The 25,010-nt window shown below is 44.9% G+C and overlaps 1 protein-coding gene across 6 annotated transcripts in view; it reads right to left on the minus strand.

Moving 5' to 3' along the window:
• Positions 1-25,010, minus strand: part of MCPH1 (microcephalin 1) — a 297,872-nt gene that overhangs the window by 253,423 nt on the left and 19,439 nt on the right. For 5 of the 6 annotated variants that reach the window (XM_059909407.1, XM_059909402.1, XM_059909404.1 and 2 more), the window contains exons 4-8: positions 21,058-21,145; positions 17,940-18,054; positions 16,622-16,765; positions 13,316-13,405; positions 10,667-11,836 (exon numbers count right to left, since the gene is read on the minus strand). In XM_059909407.1, coding sequence (XP_059765390.1) covers positions 10,667-11,836; positions 13,316-13,405; positions 16,622-16,765; positions 17,940-18,054; positions 21,058-21,145 — 1,607 coding nt within the window. Of the gene's footprint in view, positions 1-7,193; positions 7,281-10,666; positions 11,837-13,315; positions 13,406-16,621; positions 16,766-17,939; positions 18,055-21,057; positions 21,146-25,010 lie in introns of those variants that run through there. The other variant, XM_059909408.1, reaches the window with a different exon arrangement.

Genomic DNA, 25,010 nt, shown 5'->3' on the forward strand with positions numbered 1-25,010 from the left:
TTAAGAGAAACTTGGTCCATGAAGACTAGGGGACATAGCTTCAAGATGGCAGAGGAGTAAGACGTGGAGATCATCTTCCTCCCCACAAATACATCAAAAACACATCTACATGAGGAACAGCTCCTGCAGAACACCTACTGAATGCTGGTAGAAGACCTCAGACCTCCCAAAAGCCATGTGGCTGACAGTGTCTTGGTGCTCTGTCTGGCCTGAGCCTCTGAGGTGGGAGAGCCGAGTTCAGGACATTGGTCCACGAGGGACCTCCCGGCCCCACGTAATATCAATTGGTGAGAGCTCGCCCAGAGATCTCCGTCTCAACGCTAAGACCCAGCTCCACTCAACGACCAGCAAGCTCCAGTGCTGGACACCCTATGCCAAACAACCAGCAAGCCAGGAACACAACCCCATCCATTAGCAGAGAGGCTGCCTAAAATCATAATAAGTTCACAGATACCCTAAAACACACCACTGGATGTTGTCCTGCCCACCAGAAAGACAAGATCCAGCCTCATCCACCAGAACACAGGCACCAGGTCCCTCCACCAGGAAGCCTACACAACCCATTGAACCAAACTTAGCCACTGGGGGGCAGACACCAAAAACAATGAGAACTACGAACCTGCAGCCTGTGAAAAGGAGACCCCCAAAACAGTAAGTTAAGCAAAATGAGAAGACAGAGAAACACACAGCAGATGAAGGAGCAAGGTAAAAAACCACCAGACCAAACAAATGAAGAGGAAATAGGCAGTCTATCTGAAAAAGAATTCAGAGTAATGATAGTAAAGATGATCCAAAGTCTTGGAAACAGAATGGAGAAAATACAAGAAACTTTAAACAAGGACCTAGAAGAACTACAAAGCAAACAAACAATGATGAACAACAACAACAACAAAAATGATGAACAACACAATAAATGAAATTTAAAATTCTCTAGAAGGAATCAATAGCAGAATAACTGAGGCAGAAGAATGGATAAGTGACCTGGAAGATAAAATAGTGGAAATAACAACCACAGAGCAGAATAAAGAAAAAAGAATGAAAAGAATTGAGGACAGTCTCAGAGAACTCTGGGACAACATTAAACGCACCAACATTCAAATTATAGGGGTTCCAGAAGAAGAAGAGAAAAAAAAGGGACGGAGAAAATATTTGGAGAGATTATAGTTGAAAACTTTCCTAATACGGAAAAGGAAATAGTCAGTCAAGTCCAGGAAGCACAGAGTCCCATATAGGATAAATCCAAGGAGAAACACTCCAAGACACATATTAATCAAACTATCAAAAATTAAATACAAAGAAAATATATTAAAAGCAGCAAGGGAAAAGCAACAAATAACATACAAGGGAATCCCCATAAGGTTAACAGCTGATCTTTCAGCAGAAACTCTGCAAGCCAGAAGGGAGTGGCAAGACATATTTAAAGTAATGAAAGGGAAAAACCTACAACCAAGATTACTCTACCCAGCAAGGATCTCATTCAGATGTGATGGAGAACTTAAAACCTTTACAGAGGGCTTCCTTGGTGGCGCAGTGGTTGAGAGTCTGCCTGCCAATGCACGGGACACAGGTTCGAGCCCTGGTCTGGGAAGATCCCACATGCCGCGGAGCAACTAGGCCCGTGAGCCACAGCTGCTGAGCCTGCGTGTCTGGAGCTTGTGCTCCACCACAAGAGAGGCCAGGACAGTGAGAGCCCCGCACACCGCGATGAAGAGTGGCCCCCGCTCGCCGCAACTGGAGGAAGCCCTCGCATAGAAAACGAGGACCCAACACAGCCAAAAATAAATAAATTAAAAAAAAAAAAATCTTCCAACAAACAAAAGCCCAGGACCAGATGGATTCACAGGCAAATTCCATCAAACATTTAGAGAAGAGCTAACACCCATGCTTCTCAAGCTCTTCCATAATACAGCAGAGGGAGGAACACTCCAAAGTCATTCTACGAGGCCACAATCACCCTGATACCAAAACCAAAGATGTCACAAAAAAAGAAAACTACAGGCCAATATCACTGATGAACATAGATGCAAAAATCCTCAACAAAATACTAGCAAACAGAATCCAACAGCATATTAAAAGGGACATACACCATGATCAAGTGGGGTTTATCTCAGGAATGTAAGGATTCTTCAATATATGCAAATCAATCAATGTGATAAACCATATTAACAAATTGAAGGAGAAAAACCATACGATCATCTCAGGAGATGCAGAAAAACCTTTCGACAAAATTCAACACCCATTTATGATAAAAACTCTCCAGAAAGTAGGCATAGAGGAAACTTACCTCAACATAATAAAGGCCATATATGACAAGCTGACAGCCAACATCGTTCTCAATGGTGAAAACCTGAAACCATTTCCTCTAAGATCAGGAATAAGACAAGGTTGTCCACTCTCACCACTATTACTCAACACAGTTTGGGAAGTTTTAGCCACAGCAATCAGAGAAGAAAAAGATAAAAGGAATCCAAATTGGAAAAGAAGAAGTAAAACTGTCACTGTTTGCAGATGACATGATACTATACATAGAGTATTCCAAAGATAGTACCAGAAAACTACTAGAGCTAATCAATGAATTTGGTAAAGTAGCAGGATATAAAATTAATGCACAGAAATCTCTTGCATTCCTATACACTAATGATGAAAAATCTGAAAGAGAAATTAAGGAAACACTCTCATTTACCACTGCAACAAAAAGAAAAAAACACCTAGGAATAAACCTACCTAAGGAGACAAAAGACCTGTATGCAGAAAACTAGAAGACACTGATGAAAGAAATTAAAGATGATACAGATGGAGAGATATACCATGTTCTTGGATTGGAAGAATCAACATTGTGAAAATGACTATACTACCCAAAGCAATCTACAGATTCAGTGCAATCCCTATCAAACTACCAATGGCATTTTTCACAGAACTAGAACAAAAAATTTCACAGTTTGTATGGAAACACAAAAGACCCCGAATAGTCAAAGCAATCCTGAGAAAGAAAAACAGAGCTGGAAGCATCAGGCTCCCAGACTTCAGACTATACTACAAAGCTACAGTAATCAAGAGAGTATGGTACTGGCACAAAAACAGAAACATAGATCAATGGAACAGGATGGAAAGCCCAGAGATAAACCCACACACATATGGTCACCTTATCTTTGATAAAGGAGGCAAGCATATACAATGGAGCCAGACACTATCAAACTCTTAGAGGAAAACATAGGCAGAACACTCTATGACATAAATCACAGCAAGATCCTTTCTGACCCACCTCCTAGAGAAATGGAAAAATAAACAGATGGGACCTAATGAAACTTAAGAGCTTTTGCACAGCAAAGGAAACCATAAACAAGACGAAAAGACAACCCTCAGAATGGGAGAAAATATTTGCAAATAAAGCAACTGACAAAGGATTAATCTCCAAAATATACAGGCAGCTCATTCAGCTCAATATCAAAAAAACATACAACCCAGTCCAAAAATGAGCATAAGACCTAAATAGACATTTCTCCAAAGAAGATATACAGATTGCCAACAAACACATGAAAGGATGCTCAACATCACTAATCATTAGAGAAATGCAAATCAAAACTACAATGACGTATCATCACACCGGTCAGAATGGCCATCATCACAAAATTTACAAACAGTAAATGCTGGAGAGGGTGTGGAGAAAAGGGAACCCTCTTGCACTGTTGGTGGGAATGTAAGTTGATACCAGCCACTATGGAGAACAGTATGGAGGTTCCTCAAAAAACTAAAAATAGAACTACTATATGACCCTGCAATCCCACTACTGGGCATATACACTGAAAAAACCATAATTCAAAAAGAAGCATGTACCACAATGTTCACTGAAGCACTATTTACAATAGCCAGGACATGGAAGCAACATAAGTGTCCATCGACCGATGAATGGATAAAGAAGATGTGGCACATATTATATACAACAAAATATTACTCAGCCATAAAAAGAAATGAAATTGAGTTACTTGTAGTGAGGTGGATGGACCTAGAGACTGTCATACAGAGTGAAGTAAGTTGGAAAGAGAAAAACAAATACCATATGCTAACACATATATATGGAATCTAAAAAAAAAAGGTTCTGAAGAACCTAGGGGCAGGACAGGAATAAAGATGCAGACGTAGAGAATGAACCTGAGGACACGGGGAAGGGGAAGGGGAAGCTGGGACGAAGTGAGAGAGCAGCATGGACTTATATACACTACCAAATGTAAAATAGATAGCTAGTGGGAAGCAGCCACATAGCACAGGGAGATCAGCTCGGTGCTTTGTGACCACCTAGAGGGGTGGGATAGGGAGGGTGGGAGGGAGACGCAAGAGGGAGGAGATATGGGGATATATGTTTATGTATAGCTGATTCACTTTGTTGTACAGCAGAAACTAACACACCATTGTAAAGCAATTATACTCCAATAAAGATGTTACAAAAAAAAAAAAGAAACTTGGTCCATGTCAAAGTTTTGTCTAGGGCAGAGAAAAACAAAATAAACTTATTCCCAACAATCTATCCTCCTGCATATCCTACTTTCCTACTTCCAAGACACAGAATTAAGACTAATAATACTATTACTAATAATATATTAAAGCAATTAATATTTACAGGTACAAGACACTCTGTAAGATCAACTATATCAAAGAAAAAAAGGCTTCTGAAGGCTGATTTAAGAATCTATAATTTTAACAATAAAGGCATACACTAATCAATACAAAATGTTAACACAGTCCCAGTGGGAAATTTCTTCTGAGCTCCTAAAATCTGAAAAATGAATTATTTAAGAACAATGTAGAATGCAGAATTTTAAGACTGTGGCAAGCGCCTTAAAAGACACCCAGGAAAAATCCTTTCCATATATACTTTTGGGATTTGGATACTTGCCAGTTCACAAGTTCTATACAAGCAATACTCAGCTGACAAGAGAATACACACACACACACATTCATCTGCTAAAATATCAAGTTCACTTTGTTAACCAAGAAAACAAAAATAAAATCTAATCACGATCTTCAAATGATGATGTGGAACCTTTTCCTTTATAATCATTGTAGAGATAATTAAAATCTGGATTTTAAATGCGTATATCAGTTTTAATACCATACAACCTCTCCCATTGGGGGGTCATCTCTCCATCTTTTGAATTGCCTGATCCTCGTATATGGATTAACTTGACTACGTCTTCCCTGCACATCTAAGCTCCTGAAGGAAAAGGGACAGAGCTTTACATCATTAACTCCCCGTGTGCTTATGTGTTGGACATAGGTGATTAGCGAATAAATGAATAAATATACAAATAAACAAATCAAGCAGTCAAATAATCAGTGGGTTCTAATACCCTCCTTGTAGCCACATAGGTTGAGTAACCTACGTCAAGCTGTTAGGACTTCTTACATCCAGTGAGTGGATTGGGAGGTTCTGGAGAAGAGGGTGAGGAGAAACACTCTTCTGAATATATTTGTATATTACTTGAATTACCCAGAAGTACAATAATTCATCTTCAATTTTAAATACTTAAGGAATACATGTACACGTATGCCTACCTACTTGGTACAATAGTAAATCATACTTTCTCTTAAATGAAGAAATATTCAGAATGCAAAGTATTCTACATTGAATATCTAAGTGCTTATAATTTGCTGGGCTTTGTTTTCGTAAAACATGTATGAAATATTTTTAATTAATTCAATTGAAAATGGTATATCTGCTGATGACTTCAATGAGATGTATCAATTACATCAAAATAAGATTATCACTTTCTCAAAAGGCTGCAAAACAAATCTGAAACTATAAAAGCAATTCCCTGCCTGGGGTTACGAATGAAGAAATATACAAAATACCTTCTACAGACAATTACTACAGCATTTTTGCCTATAATTCTCCACCAATTAAATAAAGTGATAATCCAGATAAACCCCCTACTGAAGCATGTTAATCACTTCTCTAAGCAGACACTACTATTCATGTCACGTTGTCCTTCAAAGCCAAGACCAAGCCTCATAATCCTTCCCAACTCAGAGACACAGGCAGTGACCACCAACAAACCCACCAAAGCCAGCACAGACCCCTCCTGCCATTTCTGTCCCAAGGATTAGTGCACTAAGACAGAGCAACATAGTGTCGTGAAGGCTGTAAGTTAGCACATTTCATCACAGACCGTATGACATGAAGTACGTGTGCTAGTGCTTCTCTATCAAGACACCCCCGCCAGTAGTGGTGAGCTCACAGAAACATCACACTTTGGAGACAACTCCTATAAACCCTCCCGCCCAATACTAGATGCTTTGTTAACTGGCAAAATGGATGAAAGAAATGAGTGGTAGCTGGTGATATCATCGGCTTGTTAATCAGAGTAATGGATGCCAGGACTGTTTGTCAGTTAAATTCATGGATTGGCTAAAATATCACAGGACCCTCCTACCCACGTATGAATAGGGCATGTGCCATAGCTGGTACCTAGGGGTCATATGCAAGACTTGGTCCCTAAATGGTCCTATGAGAAACTGCAGGGCTGAGGGTTATCTAGTGGCCTGATGCTGACCAGTTCCCGGAAATGAGCCCCGAGAATCCCGTCTGCCTCTGCTAAACCTTTCACATCAGGTACAGTTAACTTAAAGGACAAGACCTGGGACTTCAGCTTATAGGTCTGATTTGTGGACAGTACCCCATCTGCATGCCAATGTTTTATAATATCTGCGTGTCTGGAGACTTGCTTTCAATAAGAGCTGGTAGACAGAGGTTGCAGAAGAGGGCAAACTAGTCTTCATCAACCTCTACTGGCAACTATTATTCACCAAAAAGAACCTAATAATTGGACATGGCCAAACTGTTTAGATAAGGCACGTGTCTGTGCTGACACGCAATTCCATCATCCACAGCAAAGCCTCTCTCAGACCAAGGGACCAGAGTGAGGGCGTGGGCGTGGAAAGGATTTCTTTCTGCTCTTGCCGGTGGCCACGCGGCACCCGTGGAACCACTCCAGCCACCTTTGTTACAGAGAAACGAGCATCGGCCAAGCTGTGCGCTAATTCAGGATGATGAATCGGCTTTAACTAGTTGACAGTGAAAACCGACCTCAGGTGGTCATCTGAAGAGCTGTGGTCAGCAATGCCACAGGGGGTGGAAAGCCATTGCCACACGTAAGTGACATCGAGCAGCTTTACATACTTCCTGTCCTGCGGTGCCAGAAGTTAGAAGATCTCCAGTGTCGTGCTAATTTGATGTGGATGTATCTCCCACAAGCAAGCTCCAGTTCCAGCAACGTTTTACAGACCTTGAGGCAAGAGCAAAGGGGATTTACTCAAAACCCACACGACTGCACACGGAGGAGCTTCACCTGCACCAGGAGGACCTGCTACAGGGCACACGCAGGGGACACGCTAATAAAAGCCTGTAGATCTTTCCTAGGCAAGCATGTGCTCGATGAAACCCGCCTGCTTTGGGGGTGGTAGCCTATCCGTGTGAAACGGCATTTTCCAAGGTGAAATACGTAAAATCTTATTACACGTCAGCCTTAATAAACATTTGCAATCAATTTTGATGAGATCATTCAATCTGAACCCCAATTAAGTTATTCCTCCCCCAAAGTAGAATTCTACTCTCATTAGACTTGTATTACAAAAAAGTTGTACTCAACTTTGAGTTTAGCCGATAAAAATTTTGTAAAAATGTCTTTTTCTCATTGTATACCTACCTACGTACCTTGATTTTGCCTCCTGGCCCAGAAAGTCTAAAACATTTACTATATGACTCATTATAGAAAAATTTCATTGACTCCTCAAACATATTTTAAAATGAGGTAGATCTATTGCTCTGTTGATACTGATATGGAAACAACATATTTTTCAAAAAACCAGATTTTAAGGCAATAGGATAATGTAATCCTATGTATGCGATAAAAATTCCCCTAAAACATCATCTTGCACTTGTGTGTTTGTACACACACACACAAACACACACACACAATGTCTGGAAGGAAACACAACTGCTGGCGGACTGCCTCTAGCGGACACTCTCAGGGTTACGTCCAAAACAAAAATCACAACTGGTTACTCCCCGCTTAAAACCCGCCAGTGGCTCCTCATCACACCTGAAAACAAAACAAAGCCACCCCAGGCTTGTCGGGGCCTCTCTGACTGCACTTCCTCCCGGTCTCCCTCAGCCCAGAGAGCTGTCGCGACGGTGGCTTCCCTGCGGCGCTTGTGGGCATTTTCTACCTCAGGACATTTGCACTTGCTGTTTCCTCAGGCTGAAACATGATCCCCAGCCACAAGGTACCTCTTCTCCCATGCCCAGGCCTGTGAGCCAACGTCACCTCCTCCGAGAGGCCTTCCCTAACCTAACCAGCGCACTTGTCTCACGCGGCATGCTACCTGGCATGATGCTGACGTACACTTACTGTCCCCTCCTCACTAGAATGTAACCCCTGGGGGGGAGGGGTGCTTCCTCCTTCTCTGCCGTCTCCCTGGGAACTAGAAGGGACCCTGGGACACAACAGGTGCACAAAAACCCCTGTTAAATGAACTAACGAAAAGGGGTAGATGAGGAGAGCAGGACAGGATGATTTTACCCTTTTTAGCAGTTTCTCTTACACTGAGCATGTATTTGTGTATTTTTATGAAACTAGAGAATGAAAAGCTTAGAAAGAAAACAATTATTGGTTAATATGATTTCAAAGGTTATTGTTTTTCTAAAAATCAGAAGTTTCTCTCTCCATTCTTGTTCTGTTAACGTTTATCACTGAGTGTCTTTGTAACCTCTTCTCACAACCTTTGCTGCACACTATCTATCTTAGACACTGACAAGGGCGATGAGTAAAAGTGAACGGAAACAGAAATTGAAAAAAGACTTTTATTGCAACATAAAAGATTTGGAGAGGTACAGCTTGAAGTAGAGTGGGCTTCACCGCTTCGCAATTTCGGCATCTACGAATGTCTAAGGTAGCCCGCAGGCCATGTGCCTTTACCTGGGGGGGGGGGGTCCCAGAGAGAGGTGGGATGCCAGGTGGGCTGACTGTGGACCATCTAAGACATCGGTGGGTCTTGACTTTACCACCATAAAACAAAGGGCTAGGTTTAGGCTAGACAATAGCTAAGTCTTTTCCTGTCCTAAATTCAATGATTTTCTCTCTTGGGATGACGTAAAACAAGGCGAATCTACATGTCCTTACGTTAGGGCACACAGAATATCCGATTCCGTCTCTGAGGTTCAGTTACGCCAGGGCCCTGCCTGCAGCCCGTGACCCCTCAGCACACGTGCCCCAGACCCCACGGGGCCCTGGGCGTGGCGGTGAGCCCCGGAGCAGGACCGTCACGCGGGGCGCAACGCTGGGCTGCACGGTGCTCCACACCACCTGAAAGCAGGTTTTTTTTGTTTTTTTTTTTACTTGACTTATGTTTGCACATCATTAGGTATTATTCAAAAGCTGAAAGAACCACAAGATGAAAACTGAGAAGAATGAGAATGTAAGCTTCAAGAACAGGATATTCTTAGCTACCGAAATAATTCTGTACACCCACTGTGTTATATTAATTTTAGCCTTGACATAATTTTAAAATAAATATTTTGAAAACACATACTAACCCTAATGGAACATAAAACATAGTTTTATGTCAAATTTTATATATTTTATAAATATATAATAAAGTTTTATATATATCAGAAAGCTCAGACATAAAAAGAAGGTTAATGATATACGAATTAAATTCTTTTTGTGAGATGATTTCGGGGAGTTCATACCCAAGGAAAAGATATGCAATACATCTGTGATTATTTCAATCCATATAACTTCTCCAACTTGAAAAGCGTGGTTAAAATGATTCAAGGAGTAGAGAAACAATAAAGAATAAACTTGGCCTTATCGAAATTTTAACCCAATCTTTAGGTGAAGATGGTTTAAGTTCAAGATTTCTTCACTTTTGATTGCTGAAACCTGTCTGTGCTTATAATCAGAAAGTGCAAAATTGTTGCTACTTTTGCTATAATGACATAGTTCATTACTATGGTTACAATTAAATTACAGATAGGAATATATCTATTTAAATGACATGCTTAAAGCAAATAAATAGAAATCTAATAAGGCCTGTTACAATGAACTATTTAAACAAAATACTTAAAAAAAAATTTCTTCATAGCTAACATTGCCCAGTTTCTTCAAAAATAAATATTGATAACTTATTTCCACATTTATTTATCTTTTCTTAACAGAATGAAAGGCTTACACTCCTCAATTTCCCTTCTAAAATAAACAGCCTCACCATTACAAACTGGTAGTTTCAGAAGACCTCCACTCGCGTGCCTCTGTGCAGTGATGCTGCAGTGACAGGCTGCGCTGAAACAAGGAAAAGCGCTCACTCTAGTCCATTACTCACACAAGACATCCAGACACCACTTCTTCTTTTCACCTATAAGACTTAGAGAAATGTATTCCTAATAACAGGTTTCACCAAGGAACCTAGAAATTCCATGGGGCAGTAAGCCGTCTACTCCTCAAGAAGTTAAAGAATTTATCGCTGTAAATATCAAACATACATTCTTTAAAGTTTAAAAAAAGGGAAAAAAGGAAATCTTAATTATGAAACAGTTGTGATGAGCGTGGAAGGCGGACGCACTACTGCATGTTCCTACAGTGGAGAGACCGGTAACAGGAGATGCACGTACTTTCACTGCGTCCTCGGGGTAACTCTTCCCTCGCCTCTGCAGACTTCTCCACATGACAGTCGCCTGCACAGTTTAGCTTATAATCACTTAGTGCTTCACCTTCAGGGGAATTCACCATTTTAGAAGGAGTATCTTCTTTCTGTGTGCTTTTTATGTCAATCCATCCTTTCATTTCTTTATTGCTTCCTTTCAAAGGAGTAAAATCACCTCGACGTCCCTTCTGAGGAGTGAGTCCATCGAGGGTATGGGGAGAGTCACTCCCGCCCGGGCAGGCGTCTCCCCGTCTCTGAGCCTCGGCCCGGGGACAGTCCCCTGGGGTCCCTTCGGCAGCAGGCGTTTCCCTAGAAGTCACACTGCTCAAGCCCGGATCAGCTCCGTAGTTTGCAGGTTTCTGGAGACGGAAGCCAGCCTTCACTGTTGAGTAGGTACCACCGGCTGACCGGGGGTTTCTGCCGATGCAGGAGAAGTCAGCCCTCTCCAGGAGGCTGGTCCTCTCCCTCCTGGAAAGGCTCCTCGTGCAGTGGAGCAGGGCGGGGCCGGCGGGCGGCTGGACCCCGGGAAGGAGGCTCTCCGAGTCCCTCTCCTTGAGATTATTGGGAGAAAAGTAATCATCGTACGAGGACTCCCCGCGGCCCAGAGTCTCAACGGCAGAGGGGCTCGCGCACTTCGGGCTGTTCTCCGGCTGCAGCCGGGGCGCGGGGGGCCACCCGAGGGACCGCCTCTTCCTCAGTCTCTCCTCCGGGGGTGGCCTGGAGTTCGCCGACACCCTTCTTCCCGTGGCTGAGGAGCTCTGGGGACATGAAGGGCCCCTGGGGGGCTCTTTTGTTACAGATGACGTAGGAGACAGGCCCCTCTTCCCGTCGAACGCCCCCCGAGCCGGCTCCCACGCTGGCTTCGCGTCGGGGGTGATGGCTCGGCCCGCAGCACCCCTCTGCCCGTGGGTGTCTCCCTCGGAAAGACTGCCGGGGGACCGGTGAAGGGTTAACTGACCGCGGGAACCGGGAGATGCTGGCGGACGGACACTGCTCGTTTTCAGCACAGCTGAGGAAGCACACGCAGCGCTTCTACTTTCGTCAAGGAATCCGCCCAATTTCCTCTGCTGAGTCCCACATCCAGAGCTCCCACAAAGATCATCAAAAGACAAGTGTAGAACACCAGCAAAGAAGTCCTCTGGAAAACATTAATAAAGAAGCAACTTCTTAATGGTTTACACTGTTATAAAACTAATTCTCAGTCCGCCCGCAACGTGATAAAGCGGCACTTGCTAAGCCCAGCTCCTGGTTCGGAAGGGCAGCGCCCACGCCCAGTTCTCACGACAGGCGAGGACGCCCTCCCGGCCGGCGTTGCCAGCCAGGGGCCCGGGCTTCCCCGTGGGCGCGGAACAAGGTGGGGTCCGAGAGGCAGTAGCGCTCGGCACGTTCTCACGCCCGGGTGCCCCGCTCCACGAAGAGCGCCGCGCCCCGTCACTAAAGCCTCGAGGAGGCCCGCTGTCCTAGGAGGAAGGACCATGCGTTCAGGCTCTAGTCGACCACGATGGACTCGGCCACCCAGACTCCCTGCCGCCTGCCGAAGGCCTCACTCTGTATTCATATGCCAGGAGCCGCCTGGCGTATCTCAGGGTTCTGACTCTGCACACAACTTCTTACACGTCTCCTAAGGGTAACGTGAAGCTCCGCCCAGCTCCTGAAAGCTGGGTTTATACTCCCCCTGTTGCACGCTCTAACCTGGATAAACACTACCCTTCCTTCGAAACCCACCTCGGACGTCAGAACCCCTGCAAATCCTCCCAGACTCCACCAGCTCTGGTCACCCACGCCCTCCTCTGCCACCCAGAGTTGCACCCAAACCTTGAAGAGCGTGTGTGTCAGCACCCTGCGCTTATACTCCTATCCGCCCCCCTCCCCGGCCTAGACGCCCCCAGCACAGACACGGCTTTCTGGAATCTGGAGCCGCTCGCCCAGCACTGGCTCCTCTGATAGGGGCTTGGCGCTTGCTGAACAGATGGAGGAGCCCCAGTTTATAGAAACTCCACACCAGAGGCAACAGAGGTGTCTTAACTTACTGACTGACACCGCTAAGGCTCTGCTTTTAAAGAGGGAGGGGAGGGGCAGCCCCCAGGGAGCAGAGAGAAGCCCAGCGGGCGGGTGGTGCTGCGTGTCTCTAAGTCGGCAGCTGGGACATAGGACATGTTTAATTTTAGCAGCTGAATAAGCTTAGCTCACTTTTCAAAAGGCTGGCAAGCAGCAGGACACGGCATAAGAGAGTAAATTCTGAAGTCAGACTGCCTACTTCGGAGCCCGGGTCAGACGCTCACAAATGGTGTGACCTCTTACGAGCCGTCTGACTTCTCTCTGGCCGGGCTTTCTCACCGGCAGGAGCGGGACAACGACGGCACCTGCGTCACGGGGCTAACGGGAGAATCAGACGAGATACAGACACGCGAGCAGCGCCCGCCCACAGCACAGCCAACGATGAAACTGAGCTAGTGACTGTCGTCACTTGTTTCCAACTTACAGGCAACGCATGCATCAGGTATGAAATAAAAAGATGGCGACTATTTAAGATACGTGGGCAAATAATTTCCACACACACCAAAGATATTAAAGAATAAACCATGCACAAAACAAAGCTTTTGTTAAAAAGTTTTACCTGAACACAAAGTATCATGTGAAAGGTTCAAAGATGCTTCACACAGAGAGTTAACGGTGTTATCGTCAGACTTTTCAACCATCTGGGAAGCTGAAAACATAATCAAAACTCCTCATTAAATGACAGCTCTGATCTCTGGTAGTAGATGAAGCCAGTACTAGGTCCACTCATTCCACTCTTGTGTCACTGACACACACACACACACAGAGGACTTATTCCTAATACGTGCTATTCTAGACTTCTTACTCAAATCTATTACAGATGATGAGAATCATTAAAATATAATTTATACAAATCATACCATAAAAAAGGCACAGAATCCTAGGATAATAAAAGTTGGAAGGGCTCTTGGAAAGTCGGCCGGCCTAGACCTCAGCAGAAGCTCGATACGGGTAAAGAGAACCTTTCAGTCAGTCTCACTGCTCGATGATCAAGGCTTTTCTCATGATGATCACAGACAGCTGCCTCTATGACCAGAGCGGTGGTTCTCTACCAGGGGCGGCCTGGCGCCTGCGGATGCTGCTGGACGTCGCGGGTGGGGCTGGGGTGGACTGTGCCCCATGCTGCCAGCCTCTAGTGGGCAGGGGCCAGGGACGCTGCAAACACTCTGCCAGGTGCAGGACGGCCCCATGCTGCCGACCTCTAGTGGGCAGGGGCCAGGGACGCAGCGGAACGCTCTGCCAGGCGCAGGACGGCCCCATGCTGCCGGCATCCAGTGGGCAGGGGCCAGGGACGCTGCGGAACGCTCTGCCAGGCACAGGACGGCCCCATGCTGCCGGCATCCAGTGGGCAGGGGCCAGGGACGCTGCGGAACGCTCTGCCAGGCGCAGGACGGCCCCAGCAACAAAGAACTATGCAGCCCCAAGTGTCCGGAGGGCGGAGGTTTCACAGAACAACATCCAGGAGATCAGCGATTCAACAGCTAAGGCCACAGGCGTCACCTTCAAAGGCTGTGCATGCAACAGACCAGAGACAAAAGAGAGATCTCGGTCTCACGGTCAGAGATGTTTTTTGAGGAGACTGAAAAGGATACACTTCTGAGAAAACTTAGGTGAACAATTAGAAAATGAGAATAAACCAAGTTAAGAAAGGTAAGCACACAGATAACATTTTCGACTGCTGAATTTAAACTTAACTGCGGGAGGCAGTTACGTAGCAGAATTAACACTGCAAAGTAGTGGAATAAAGTCCAAGGCAAATTAGTTTGCACACATATATAATGATTTGTCGAAACAATCTGGATAGTCCCCTGGAACGCTGCTAGTTACCTAGCTCAGTGGCCATTCCCACCTGCCTCTTACAACAGACCCTGATTTTATGAGCGCAGACACACACCCTAGTTAAGACTACACTTCAGTCTTGCTTGCAGTGCCCTGTAGGTGACTTGTATTTTGTTTCCTACTTCCTAGGCTAAAACTACTGCAGTCCCCTTAGCCATGCCATCCTGAATGCCACTGCCCATTATAAATTAAACTGGCAGATTAAATTAGATGTACAGACACAAAGAACTGTACTGTAGTTCTTGGCTCGTCCAGAGCGGTGTTTTGCCTTTGCAGCTCCTGGGCCATAAATGGCCGCACTTAGCTTGCAAGCAGGAAGAGCCACAGGACCGCGCTCTGGCCGGCGGCGCTCGGCAGCAGCAGGAGGCAGGAGCTGGTGGGGCCGCCTGCTTGCAGGCAGCTGGCTCCGGGGAGGCCAGGCGGGAAGCCTCCCCAAACCCTGCCGGCCTCTTTCTTTGGCAGGACAGAGAAACACAACTCTATCTAAGCGCGGGCACTGTTTTTGCATTTATCCGTTATCGGCGGCCACAACTAACCTTAACTGATACACGTGCCCACTGCATAAATATACAGATATAAATTCAGGACAGATGAAACAACTAACCTTAAAAATAAACCATACAAGTAATAGCAGAAAATACAACAATTTTGACACCTTGTGGTGGAGGAGTTCTAAGCATCACAGGAATCTTAGAGGCCAGAAGGAAAAGACAAACGGAACAGATTTGTCTACCTTAAACGTAATATTTCTGTTTCTCAAAAGTCACTGCATTATGACAAACAACACAGAGTTCGTGTATCTTACTCAATCTAGTTTCCCAAGGGTGTGAAACTGCAGTTCTTATAAACAACTGGCAAAGGGTAAAATGGCACAAACTTTTTGAAGGGCAATCTGACAATATCTATCAAAAATTTTAAATTCTGCCTTTATGAATTATTATTGCAATACATGAAATACAGAGGAACGTAAAGATTCATATAGAAGCATGTCCACTGGCGTGTGGGTTATAACAGTAAACAGTGGGGGGGAAAGCCTTATGTCCAGAGAGGAAAACGGTTACATAAAAAGCAAGAACCACCATACCGTGTAGTTTAAAAAGAATAAAAACTGCAGCACTGTTTCTAATAAATAAAAATTGGGGGAATTCCCTGGTGGTCCAGTGGCTAGGACTCCTGGGGCCTGCGGTTCAATCCCCTCATTGGGGAACTAAGATCCCGCAAGCTGCAAGGCGAGGCCAAAAATAAAAAAAAAAAAGAAAGAAAAAATGGAAAAATATCCACCAACAGACAGATGATTCAATATCAACACTCTAGACTACTATGCAACATCTTTAAAAATAAAAAATTTTAAAAAGATGTAGGTCCACACCAATACACTTTTCAGTAAAAAAAGAAAGCTGAAAATAAGAGGTATGCCATGATCCAATTTAGGTAAAGAAAAGTTATACCACCACAGAGAAAAATACAGAAGCCTTATCTTTTTCACGTATACACAGACATGTGACCCACTGAAAAAGATCTGGAGAAACACATCAACATAAAACACGGGTTACCCAGGGGCAGAGGAGAATGAGGTGGGAATCAAGATGGATGTTTACTACAAACGATGTACTACTGGTCAACGTTTTATGAAAATATGCCTGTATATTACTTAAAAATTTTCAAGATAAAAGAAATAAAGGAAAACATAAACTGAAGCATTAGATACTTAATCTAAAGCAAACTCCTTCAAAAGAGGGGACCAATTAATATTTTAAAAAAAGAAAGAAAAATCCCGAATATATGAAAAATTACAAAGGAACAACAGGATTTTAAACCTGGAGAATACTACATACCCAATATACTCTTTAAAAATCTTAACAAAGCATAAGATTTTCTGGAAAAAAATATCAACAAAGCCTACACTGATAGAGGTAAAAAAAAATTATAATCTAAATTCACTAAAATATTATGTAAAGGAAAAAAAAAGCCTTTCCACACTGTATTCACCTACTTCATAATTTCCATCGTACGAAGTGTCACTTACAGGTGGGGAAAAGATCCTCCCGTTTCGCCTGCATCGCCTGCAGTCTCTTCCCCGCTGCACTGTGGTGGCCACTGCAGATTCTAACTGGGGGACTGTACACCAGGGAGCCATTAGATTCGAACAAGAGAACAGGAGCATCATTACCTGAAAAAAAACAAAAACCCAGTTTTAATCTCAAAAAAATGCCTTCCTCCTTCAACAATATGATTCCTCTTAAGGACACCCCTTGTTCCCTACTCCATGGGTTCCTCTTCCCTTTTGACAGACACACACACAGTCCCGCACGTGAACTCGGCGGCAGGAAGGGGGTCAGAGGATCCTTGAGCCATGAAATAAGGGGCTCAGTGGTGGGGTGAACAGTGGTGTGCTTCCTGGAATCCACAACTTGCAGGTAATGAAAGAACTTTAGGACCCTGACCAGCTGTCCGGCCCCGCTTAAAAAACAGACCACAACAAATCATTCAGTAGCCTCTCCTTTGCAACTCTTAGGCCTGCACAACTTTTACTGCACTTCTGGCAATATGCAGACATACATTAGTTGAATCTTTAATACCTTATAGTTGTAGTTTTTAAGAGACAATTCAGACATAAATTTGGTCTAAAAAGAGAACTTTTTAAAATCTATCATTACCATTTTGCTGAACTCTTTTCAACTACACTATCGCTGGTGCAGGAGAGATGGCCGAATGGCAGAGGTGTGAAGGCTGACAGCAGAGAGGGGCAGAGCTGAGGTGAGGCCGCAAGGCAGGCAGATCAGAGAGGACGTGGGCGGCTGTAGGACACGTGAAGTACAGAATTTTACCCTAAGTGTCTTTTCCTTAGGACGACACTGAGGACCGTTAAAGCCCGGGCGGGGTGTCCACGTGAGCTCGGACGTACACCCTTCTGACTGAAGCAGGGAGACAGAGGCTAAGGACACAGCGGCGGGAAGGCCAGCCAAGGCGCTGCCGGACGCCCGCATGGGGTGCTGCAGGCTTGGGCGAAGAGGGCAGAGGAGGAGTTGGGAGACCACTTCAGAGCAGGTCTGGGGTCCAGGCGGGTGACAGGCATCAGGGCGGACAGATGCCAAGGAGAACTCCATGTCTGTCTGGGGCAGCAGACCAGACAGTCACGCGGGATTTGTCAGGGAGGCACCAGCACGGCACCGAGAGGCTCGATTCATCAGGCAGTGGGATGCCCGAGCGCAAGGGCAAAGGGTTCAGCCAATGTTCTGGAAAGGCATCGGGCAGCACCATGCAGGCTAAGGGTTCTGCTCAGTTCTGCTGCTTCAGAAGTACAGACACAAGCACCAGGGACTGCCCTACATTTCTCAGCTTACCCAGAGTGGTCTTCTGCTGTTGCAGCTCTTTAGCCATTTTCTCAAACTTCTTTTGCAGTCTTTTATCATTTTCTGGTGTTTTAGGAATAAAATCTTTGGGCTGCATACACTTGCGCTGTACAAAAAGGACATAAAAAAAATAATACTGTATTGTGATTGTGTAAGACAAGAACCCTTCCATACACATTCCTGATATCTTTCGTAACATCCATAATACAACCTACTTAAAGAGATATTTCTTCACTATATGTGAATTTGTAATGTTTATTCTTCCTATAACTCTTAAGAATATGGACAGAATTTTCAGACTGAATAAAGAGCTACACACTAAGTGGCTATGTTTTCTGAGGCATTTTCAGGACCCCAGCACTCTTAGTTTCCATGAAGATTCTTAAACGAAATTAGTCTCCTTTTCCTTATTTTTTGCTACTTTTACATCTATCTCCCCCCCCCAAAAAGTCATGACACAGTAACAAAACACAAAAGTAATTATAACTACCAAAGAAGAGAACCATTATTTAATCTTGTCTTACTGTCTTTACATCACAGCAACTCCATTCAGCCAGTAAAAAACAAAACCTGTGACCACACGTCCAAAGTGTAGGGAATGAGGAAACCTCGGACACGTGACGTCTGGGTCACCGTCTCACCCTACCGTCCTCACATCTCCTAGCACTTTTTACACCGCAGGCCCCCAGGTCCCCTGTGGAAGAGCCCATTTGGGCAGGTCGCCACCGTAAATACAAAAGCTGAGCTTGACACCGATTTCACCTACGGTTACTCCTACACCCGAGGGTCTCTGAAGGACGCTAGGGAAGCGTGTCTTCTGTCCAGGCCTCTTTAGGCGCCCAGCCCAAGTGTGCTCACGTGCGTCCCAGTCTAAAGGAAGGACTTCTTAGCCAGTCAAGGCTGCTGCTACACTGTGCTCTTGTTCAGCACCCTGCTCTATCTGTTAGTAACGCACTCGTTCATCATTTAACAAAAATGTTATTGTGTGTCAGTCACTGGTCTGGAAACAAAGAAAGATCCTTGCATCAGGGAGCTTATACTCTAGGAAGGAGTGACAGAAAATACACATAACAAATAAGTAAACTACATCGTATGTGTGTCAGGAGGATTAGTTCCAGCAGGCCTGGAGCCGGCCTGAACTGTTTTTGCCAAAGTACCTGGACAGCATGCAAGGCACTAATTAACAGCGTTGCTTTGTAACTATGGGCCCCTGGCGCTCGGGGCGTTTGTACTCCCAAAGCTCGTCAACACTGCCCATCACCAGTGGGAGGGCCCCGTCGCTGGCAGAGGTAACGCAGTTAGAACAGGGGCAGGTGACCAGCAGGCGCTCTCTGGGCTCGGAAGCACCGCCACGTGGGGTTCTGGGGTCTTCGCGAGAGCCCGGCTGCCCACACTTCTGCAGTATGTTAGCAAAGGCCAAGTACTATAACAAGGAAAAAGCAGGCCGGGGGCTCAGGACGGCTGGCGTGGTGGGAAGGACCTGCCACTGTAGACAGGGGAGTGAGCCGGTGCTTAGTGAGAAAGGACCAGCAGTACAAAGCCCTGTCGAAGTCAGAGAACCGTCTGTGGATGGATGGGGGGAAGTGTGTTCCAGACAGAGGGACAGACAATGCAATGGCTCTAAAACACAGACAAACGTGGTATGTTTGAAGAACAGCAAGCAAGAGGGTCAGGCTGGCAGCAGAGTGAGGGGAGCGAAGCAGAGACCCTCCCCAAAGACCAAAAGAATAAGGTCTGGAGTCAGGTTTAACCTGCAACTGCATTTGGAGAAAGGAAGGAAAGGGAATGCTTGTAGGGACTAATAAAACCTTAAGTGGTGAAGGGTATGAGCAGACATTATTAATGCTTCAGATTAGGAAAAATTTAAAAGATGAATAATATCCAGCAGTGGTCAGTGTTAAGAAAAAGTACCCTTGTACACTGTTGGTGGAACTCTAAGTCCCTTTCTAGATATTCCGCTTACAGAAATAAACTCAAATACATCACACAGACAACATACTTAGTAAAACTCGTCAATGATCTAAGGGTGCATGAATCCAAGCCACATTCACGCTGTTTAACACAAAGCAGAAGGAAGTGGAGCCGCGTACACACACTGATATGAAAACACACGGTTAAGTGAAGGAGAAAAAGCAACCCACCAAACAGTACACGTAACGTAGTAGAACCTCGTTCACTCAAAGCACATGTACTGAAGACCACCTGATCAGCAAGGACCCAAGTCAAACTGAAAACTGCTTATTTTGAGGGAAGGGAAATTAGGAGCGATGTGCCTGATCTGTGTTCACTCAACGTATTACCAGCTGCTGCTGGTCTATCACAGAGTCATGAGACGCTCCATTTCACTACCGTCCGACACAATCTGGACGGAGACAAGTGAGTTTCCATCACTGCACAGGTGCGTTCCAGCTTGTCCGAGATGAAATGTGATGGAGACACAGGATTTACTATTTCAGAAAGCTTGGAGACATCCACGGGAATGTCTTCCCTAATCGTCAGCTCTCCTCTGCCTCACTCAGTGTGGAGAAAGTCTGTAAATCTTCTCTCCAACAGGGATTCTCACGTGACAACAAAGTGACTGATGTGTCACAGTGAACAGTTTACCCTCAGATACAGAAATCAATTAAAACTTTCAAATAATAAAAAACCAAAAGGGTTGTGGTTCAAATGTGAACCAGACCTCAAAGGAAAGCAGCATCTTTATATTTGCACAGATTTTCTGTAATAAATAACTGTGCACACTTGGCTATTTCTGCCTCAGACTTTTGAGATTTTCCAGCCAAACAGATCAAATGTATTTTACTACAGACGTTAACAACCTGAATCCTGAAGTAGTTACCAGAGCACCTGAAAGGATGCTGGTTTCTTGGCAACTTTTAGTTCTCCTTTGGACAAGCACTCTCTTCCATTTATCACAAACTACATCAAAGCATTCATGGGATAAAGTAAGCTCTATAACTCATTAAAAAATGCTGTGTGAGAAGAATAATACCATCAATAGCAATATTCAGACAACTCTTGAACATACTTCTAAAAGTTTTATTTTCTAGGAAGAAAAAAATGAATAAATTGATGATTGCCAGAGTCCACATTGAAGTCCTGTACTTACTTTTTTTTTCATTAGGCTTGGTAGGTGTTCACTGGGATTAGCTGCAGGGAACAGCGATTCATCAATGTGCACTCCAGCTGTCCTGCATCTGTGTGATCAAAACAAACGGTAATGGGCATGTTCCTATTAGAGTCACACAACATTAAATCTGCACACGTGTCAGTTAGCAATGAAAGAAATCCCTACACAGGTCATTCTAACAGACATGTCCTTTAAAATAAGTACATTTATTACCAAACACAAAAGGCAATAAAAATTCAATTTTCCAAAACCTTCTCTATTTGGTGTTTTTGAGTGTAAGAGCAGAAGAGAAGTGAGAGGCAGGTACAGGAAGTACAATTTTTATGCAATAATGTGAGACATGAAACACTCCAAAATGGTCACTGTGTGGCACTCATGAAGCACACGCTATTCAAGGCACAACTTAAGAGTAAACAGGCCATAAAATGAATAATCTAGAGCTAGAAGGGTCCTAAAGAAATTGAGGCCAGAAAGCTTATCTAACCTCCAAAACCAAGTTCTCCTTCCTGTGTGTTTCTGTCAAGGCACCACCATCACCTGGAGACCTAGCTCTGCGGTCCCAGCGACCCTGAGCTGTACCTCCTGCTTCCACAGCCCGTCTGTCCTCACATCTGCCATTTCCCCTCCCGCATCGCCCTTCACCTCCCTACCTGCCTTGGGAATCCCTCGACCATTACCCACTTCTAAGCACTCAGCTGCTCAAATCTAAACAATTACAATGCTTTTCTAAATGATCTCCTTCCCTACGGTTTCTCCTCTTCTGATTCATTCATATAATACTGAAACATTCATCTTAAAACATTTTATTCATCTCTCCATAACCCAGATCAATCACTCCCATGTTTACAAAATCATGTCACCAATCTAAGTCTTTTTAAAATAAGGCCCCTAACCCCGTCTCCAACTATATTTCATAAGACTATTACTGTTCAACATTTAGTACACAAATAATAGCTGAAAATATAATAAAATACAGTGCAATAAAAAAAGAATGAGGCAAATCTATCCCTAATGATATAGAAAGGTCTCTAAAATAAGAATGAAATGTGCATGTGTATGGTATTGTACAGTGAAGTATTTCTCACTTTAAGAAAAGTCTGGAAGATGACACACCAAAATGTCAACAGCACTCAACAGCTGTGAATCTCAAAGTGTGAACACAGAAGACGCCTGATGCGAGGTCAAAGCTACTGCTATCATGATAAGCATACATCCCCTGCCTGTTCCACTCCTCACCCTCAAGAGCACACGGTGGAGCTGAAGCTGCATGACGTGGGTCACCCCCACACGCCAGATGCAGAAGCGGATGTTAGAAGATGTTAGAATGCAACTGTCTTCTATTAAGCCAGACGTGAAAGAAATTGTCAAAAATGTAAAAAAAAAGAAGGCAGCACAATTATTGGGACAAGAGAAGAGCCGCAAGGTGGAGCACAAGCCAGACGGCGCAGGTGACAGGACAGGGTCACGAAAGGCTGCAGGTCAGAGGCCACCACCAGGCTGAATCGGATGAGGACGCAGACGTGGGAGGACGCAGGTCTTCTGTCTGGAGGAGGAGCAGAGACGAAAGCACAGCGAAGTGAAGAGGGTGATAATTTCGGGAAAACATCCAGCACTCGGCGTGAGTGAAGTGAATGAACAGGAGTCAGGAGACAGTGGCAAAGATGACACCCTCGTCCTGAGGGCTCCCGGGCCTGAGAAGGTGTCAGGGGCCCTGGACAGGTGCCTCTGAGGGACGAGTTCCAGGACAGGGACACCAAGACCAGCCAGGGCTAGTGGGGTAGGAGACGCCAAAGATTTCAGCAACGCTGTGGGGCTGGGCTGGGGACCCATAACTGAGCAACACTTCGGAATAAAAACAGCGCACGCCTGACCTCTGGTTAGATCTGATGGGCTGAGCACATGTCTCTCTCCTCCCTCCGCCAAACCCCAATCAAATGACAGTAAAAGAAAACAAAGGGACACAAACCAACAGAAGTAAAGAGTAGGTAAGAGAGAATCTGGGGGATTGAGAAACTAACAGGAAACCCCAGCCTTGCAGCTGGGGGTGGTGGGTCGACCAGAAGGGTCCGGATTCCTCTCCTCGCACCTCAAGGGAGGCCAGGGTGGGTCTGAAGAGCAGCAGCTCTACTCCTAACCGCTGCACCCCACTCGCTCCTCCAGCGGAGCAGAGGTGATGGGTTCTGTTCTCAGATGCCGCGGACCGAAGACACACTGGACTAAGGATACCAGGTCCAGCTCCGGCAGGACAAAGATGTGCAGGAAACGAAATGTATTTGTGGTGCATTTTCAGATTCAGCTAAAACCACTTTCACAGTCATAATAATGTCAATAAAACTACTGATTTAATTGATCGCGTACACTGGAATAATGAGAGGATTAACAATCACGGGGAGGGGGGTGTGGAGAGTATATGCACGCGGTAAATGCATGTACATGGGGACATCGGGGTGTGTCCCCCAAAGGCAGCTAGTTGGAAAGCTAAAGTCTCACCTCCACACCAAAAAGTCATTAGACAACATCAAAAACGAACATCAAGGCAGCGGTGGAGCCACAGTAATGAGGAATCCGGAGGTAAGTCAGAGCTCTAGAAACAGCTGCAGGAGTGGAAAGGAGACACCTCCAGAGAACAGGAACTGGGACAAAAAGGGGCTAGTGTTTTCGCTGTGAGCCTTGTAAGACGAGCTGATTCTCCTCTCTGCGGTGTGTGTGGGACCCAGCTCTCCCTTCCTAACAGGACAGCAATGGGAAACTAAGCACCCTGATTCAAAGGGTTCTGGCTTACACAACAGGCAGGAAAACGGCACCACAGACCAAGACAGAAGATGGAGTTTAGAAGCGGTTAGGAATGAGTTCAGTTCTGGACGTATTTAAACCCCGATGACTCATCCAAGCAAATCCATCTAGCAGGCAACCCCTTACGTAGCTCTGACGCTTAGGGGATGTACTAGGATAAAGACAGATGTGGGTAAAATTCTAATCCCTCACCCAGGTCCTGAAGGAGCAGGTCTCTGTCCCAAAGCTTCCTTCTCTCACTAGACTCCAGCCACTGACCCTCCGGCGTTGTCCGGCCTCGGGCCGGACCTTCTGCCCCCAGGACACGGTCCCCCAGTTCAGGGAAAGACTGGCTCCTTTGCTGTCTTTTTTGCCTCAGCTCAGAGCTTCCCACCGACTCCAAGAGCCCCCTGGCCCCCCCAAAAGCGCTCTGCCCAAGCAGGGCAACCCACTCCAGGGGGCCTCCTGTGCCCTCCAGGGCCTTTACAAAACCTTTCTTGCACTTACGAAACTTGTCTTCCTCATTAAAAGTATGTTCCCGGGAGGCAGTAAATATGCCTGTCTAGTTAGAGCTGTAACCCCAATGACTGGCAGAGAGTAAGCACTCAAAAATATTTTCTGAATAATGAGTAGTTTGTAGAAAGACAAACACTGTTGAGCTCTTTATCTTACACCATACGTGTACATACACACCAAAAAGAAAAAGAAAAAAAAAAAAGAAGCTCAAAACAGATCATAGAACTAAACGCAAAAGCTAAACCTAAAGCTCCTAAAAGAAAATGCACGAAAAAATTCATGCTTCTGAAGCAGGCAAAGATATTCAGATAGGATGTTAAAACATAAAGCACAAAAGAAGAAAATGAAAAACTGGACTTCAACAAAACAAAAAATTTGTATAGTTTGAAAGACACAATAAAGAAAACAAAAGTCTCAGACTGAGAGAAAATAATTACAATATGTGAATCTGACCAAAGAAATTAGTATGTACAATATACAAAAATCACATACAACTCAATATTATGAAGACAAAAACCCAATTTAAAAAAAAAATGGGGCTTCCCTGGTGGTGCAGTGGTTAAGAATCTGCCTGCCAATGCAGGGGACACGGGTTCGAGCCCTGGTCTGGGAAGATCCCACATGCCGCAGAGCAACTAAGCCCG

This window comes from Balaenoptera ricei, chromosome 21 (genome assembly GCF_028023285.1).
Source record: "Balaenoptera ricei isolate mBalRic1 chromosome 21, mBalRic1.hap2, whole genome shotgun sequence".
Taxonomy (NCBI): Eukaryota; Metazoa; Chordata; class Mammalia; order Artiodactyla; family Balaenopteridae; genus Balaenoptera; species Balaenoptera ricei.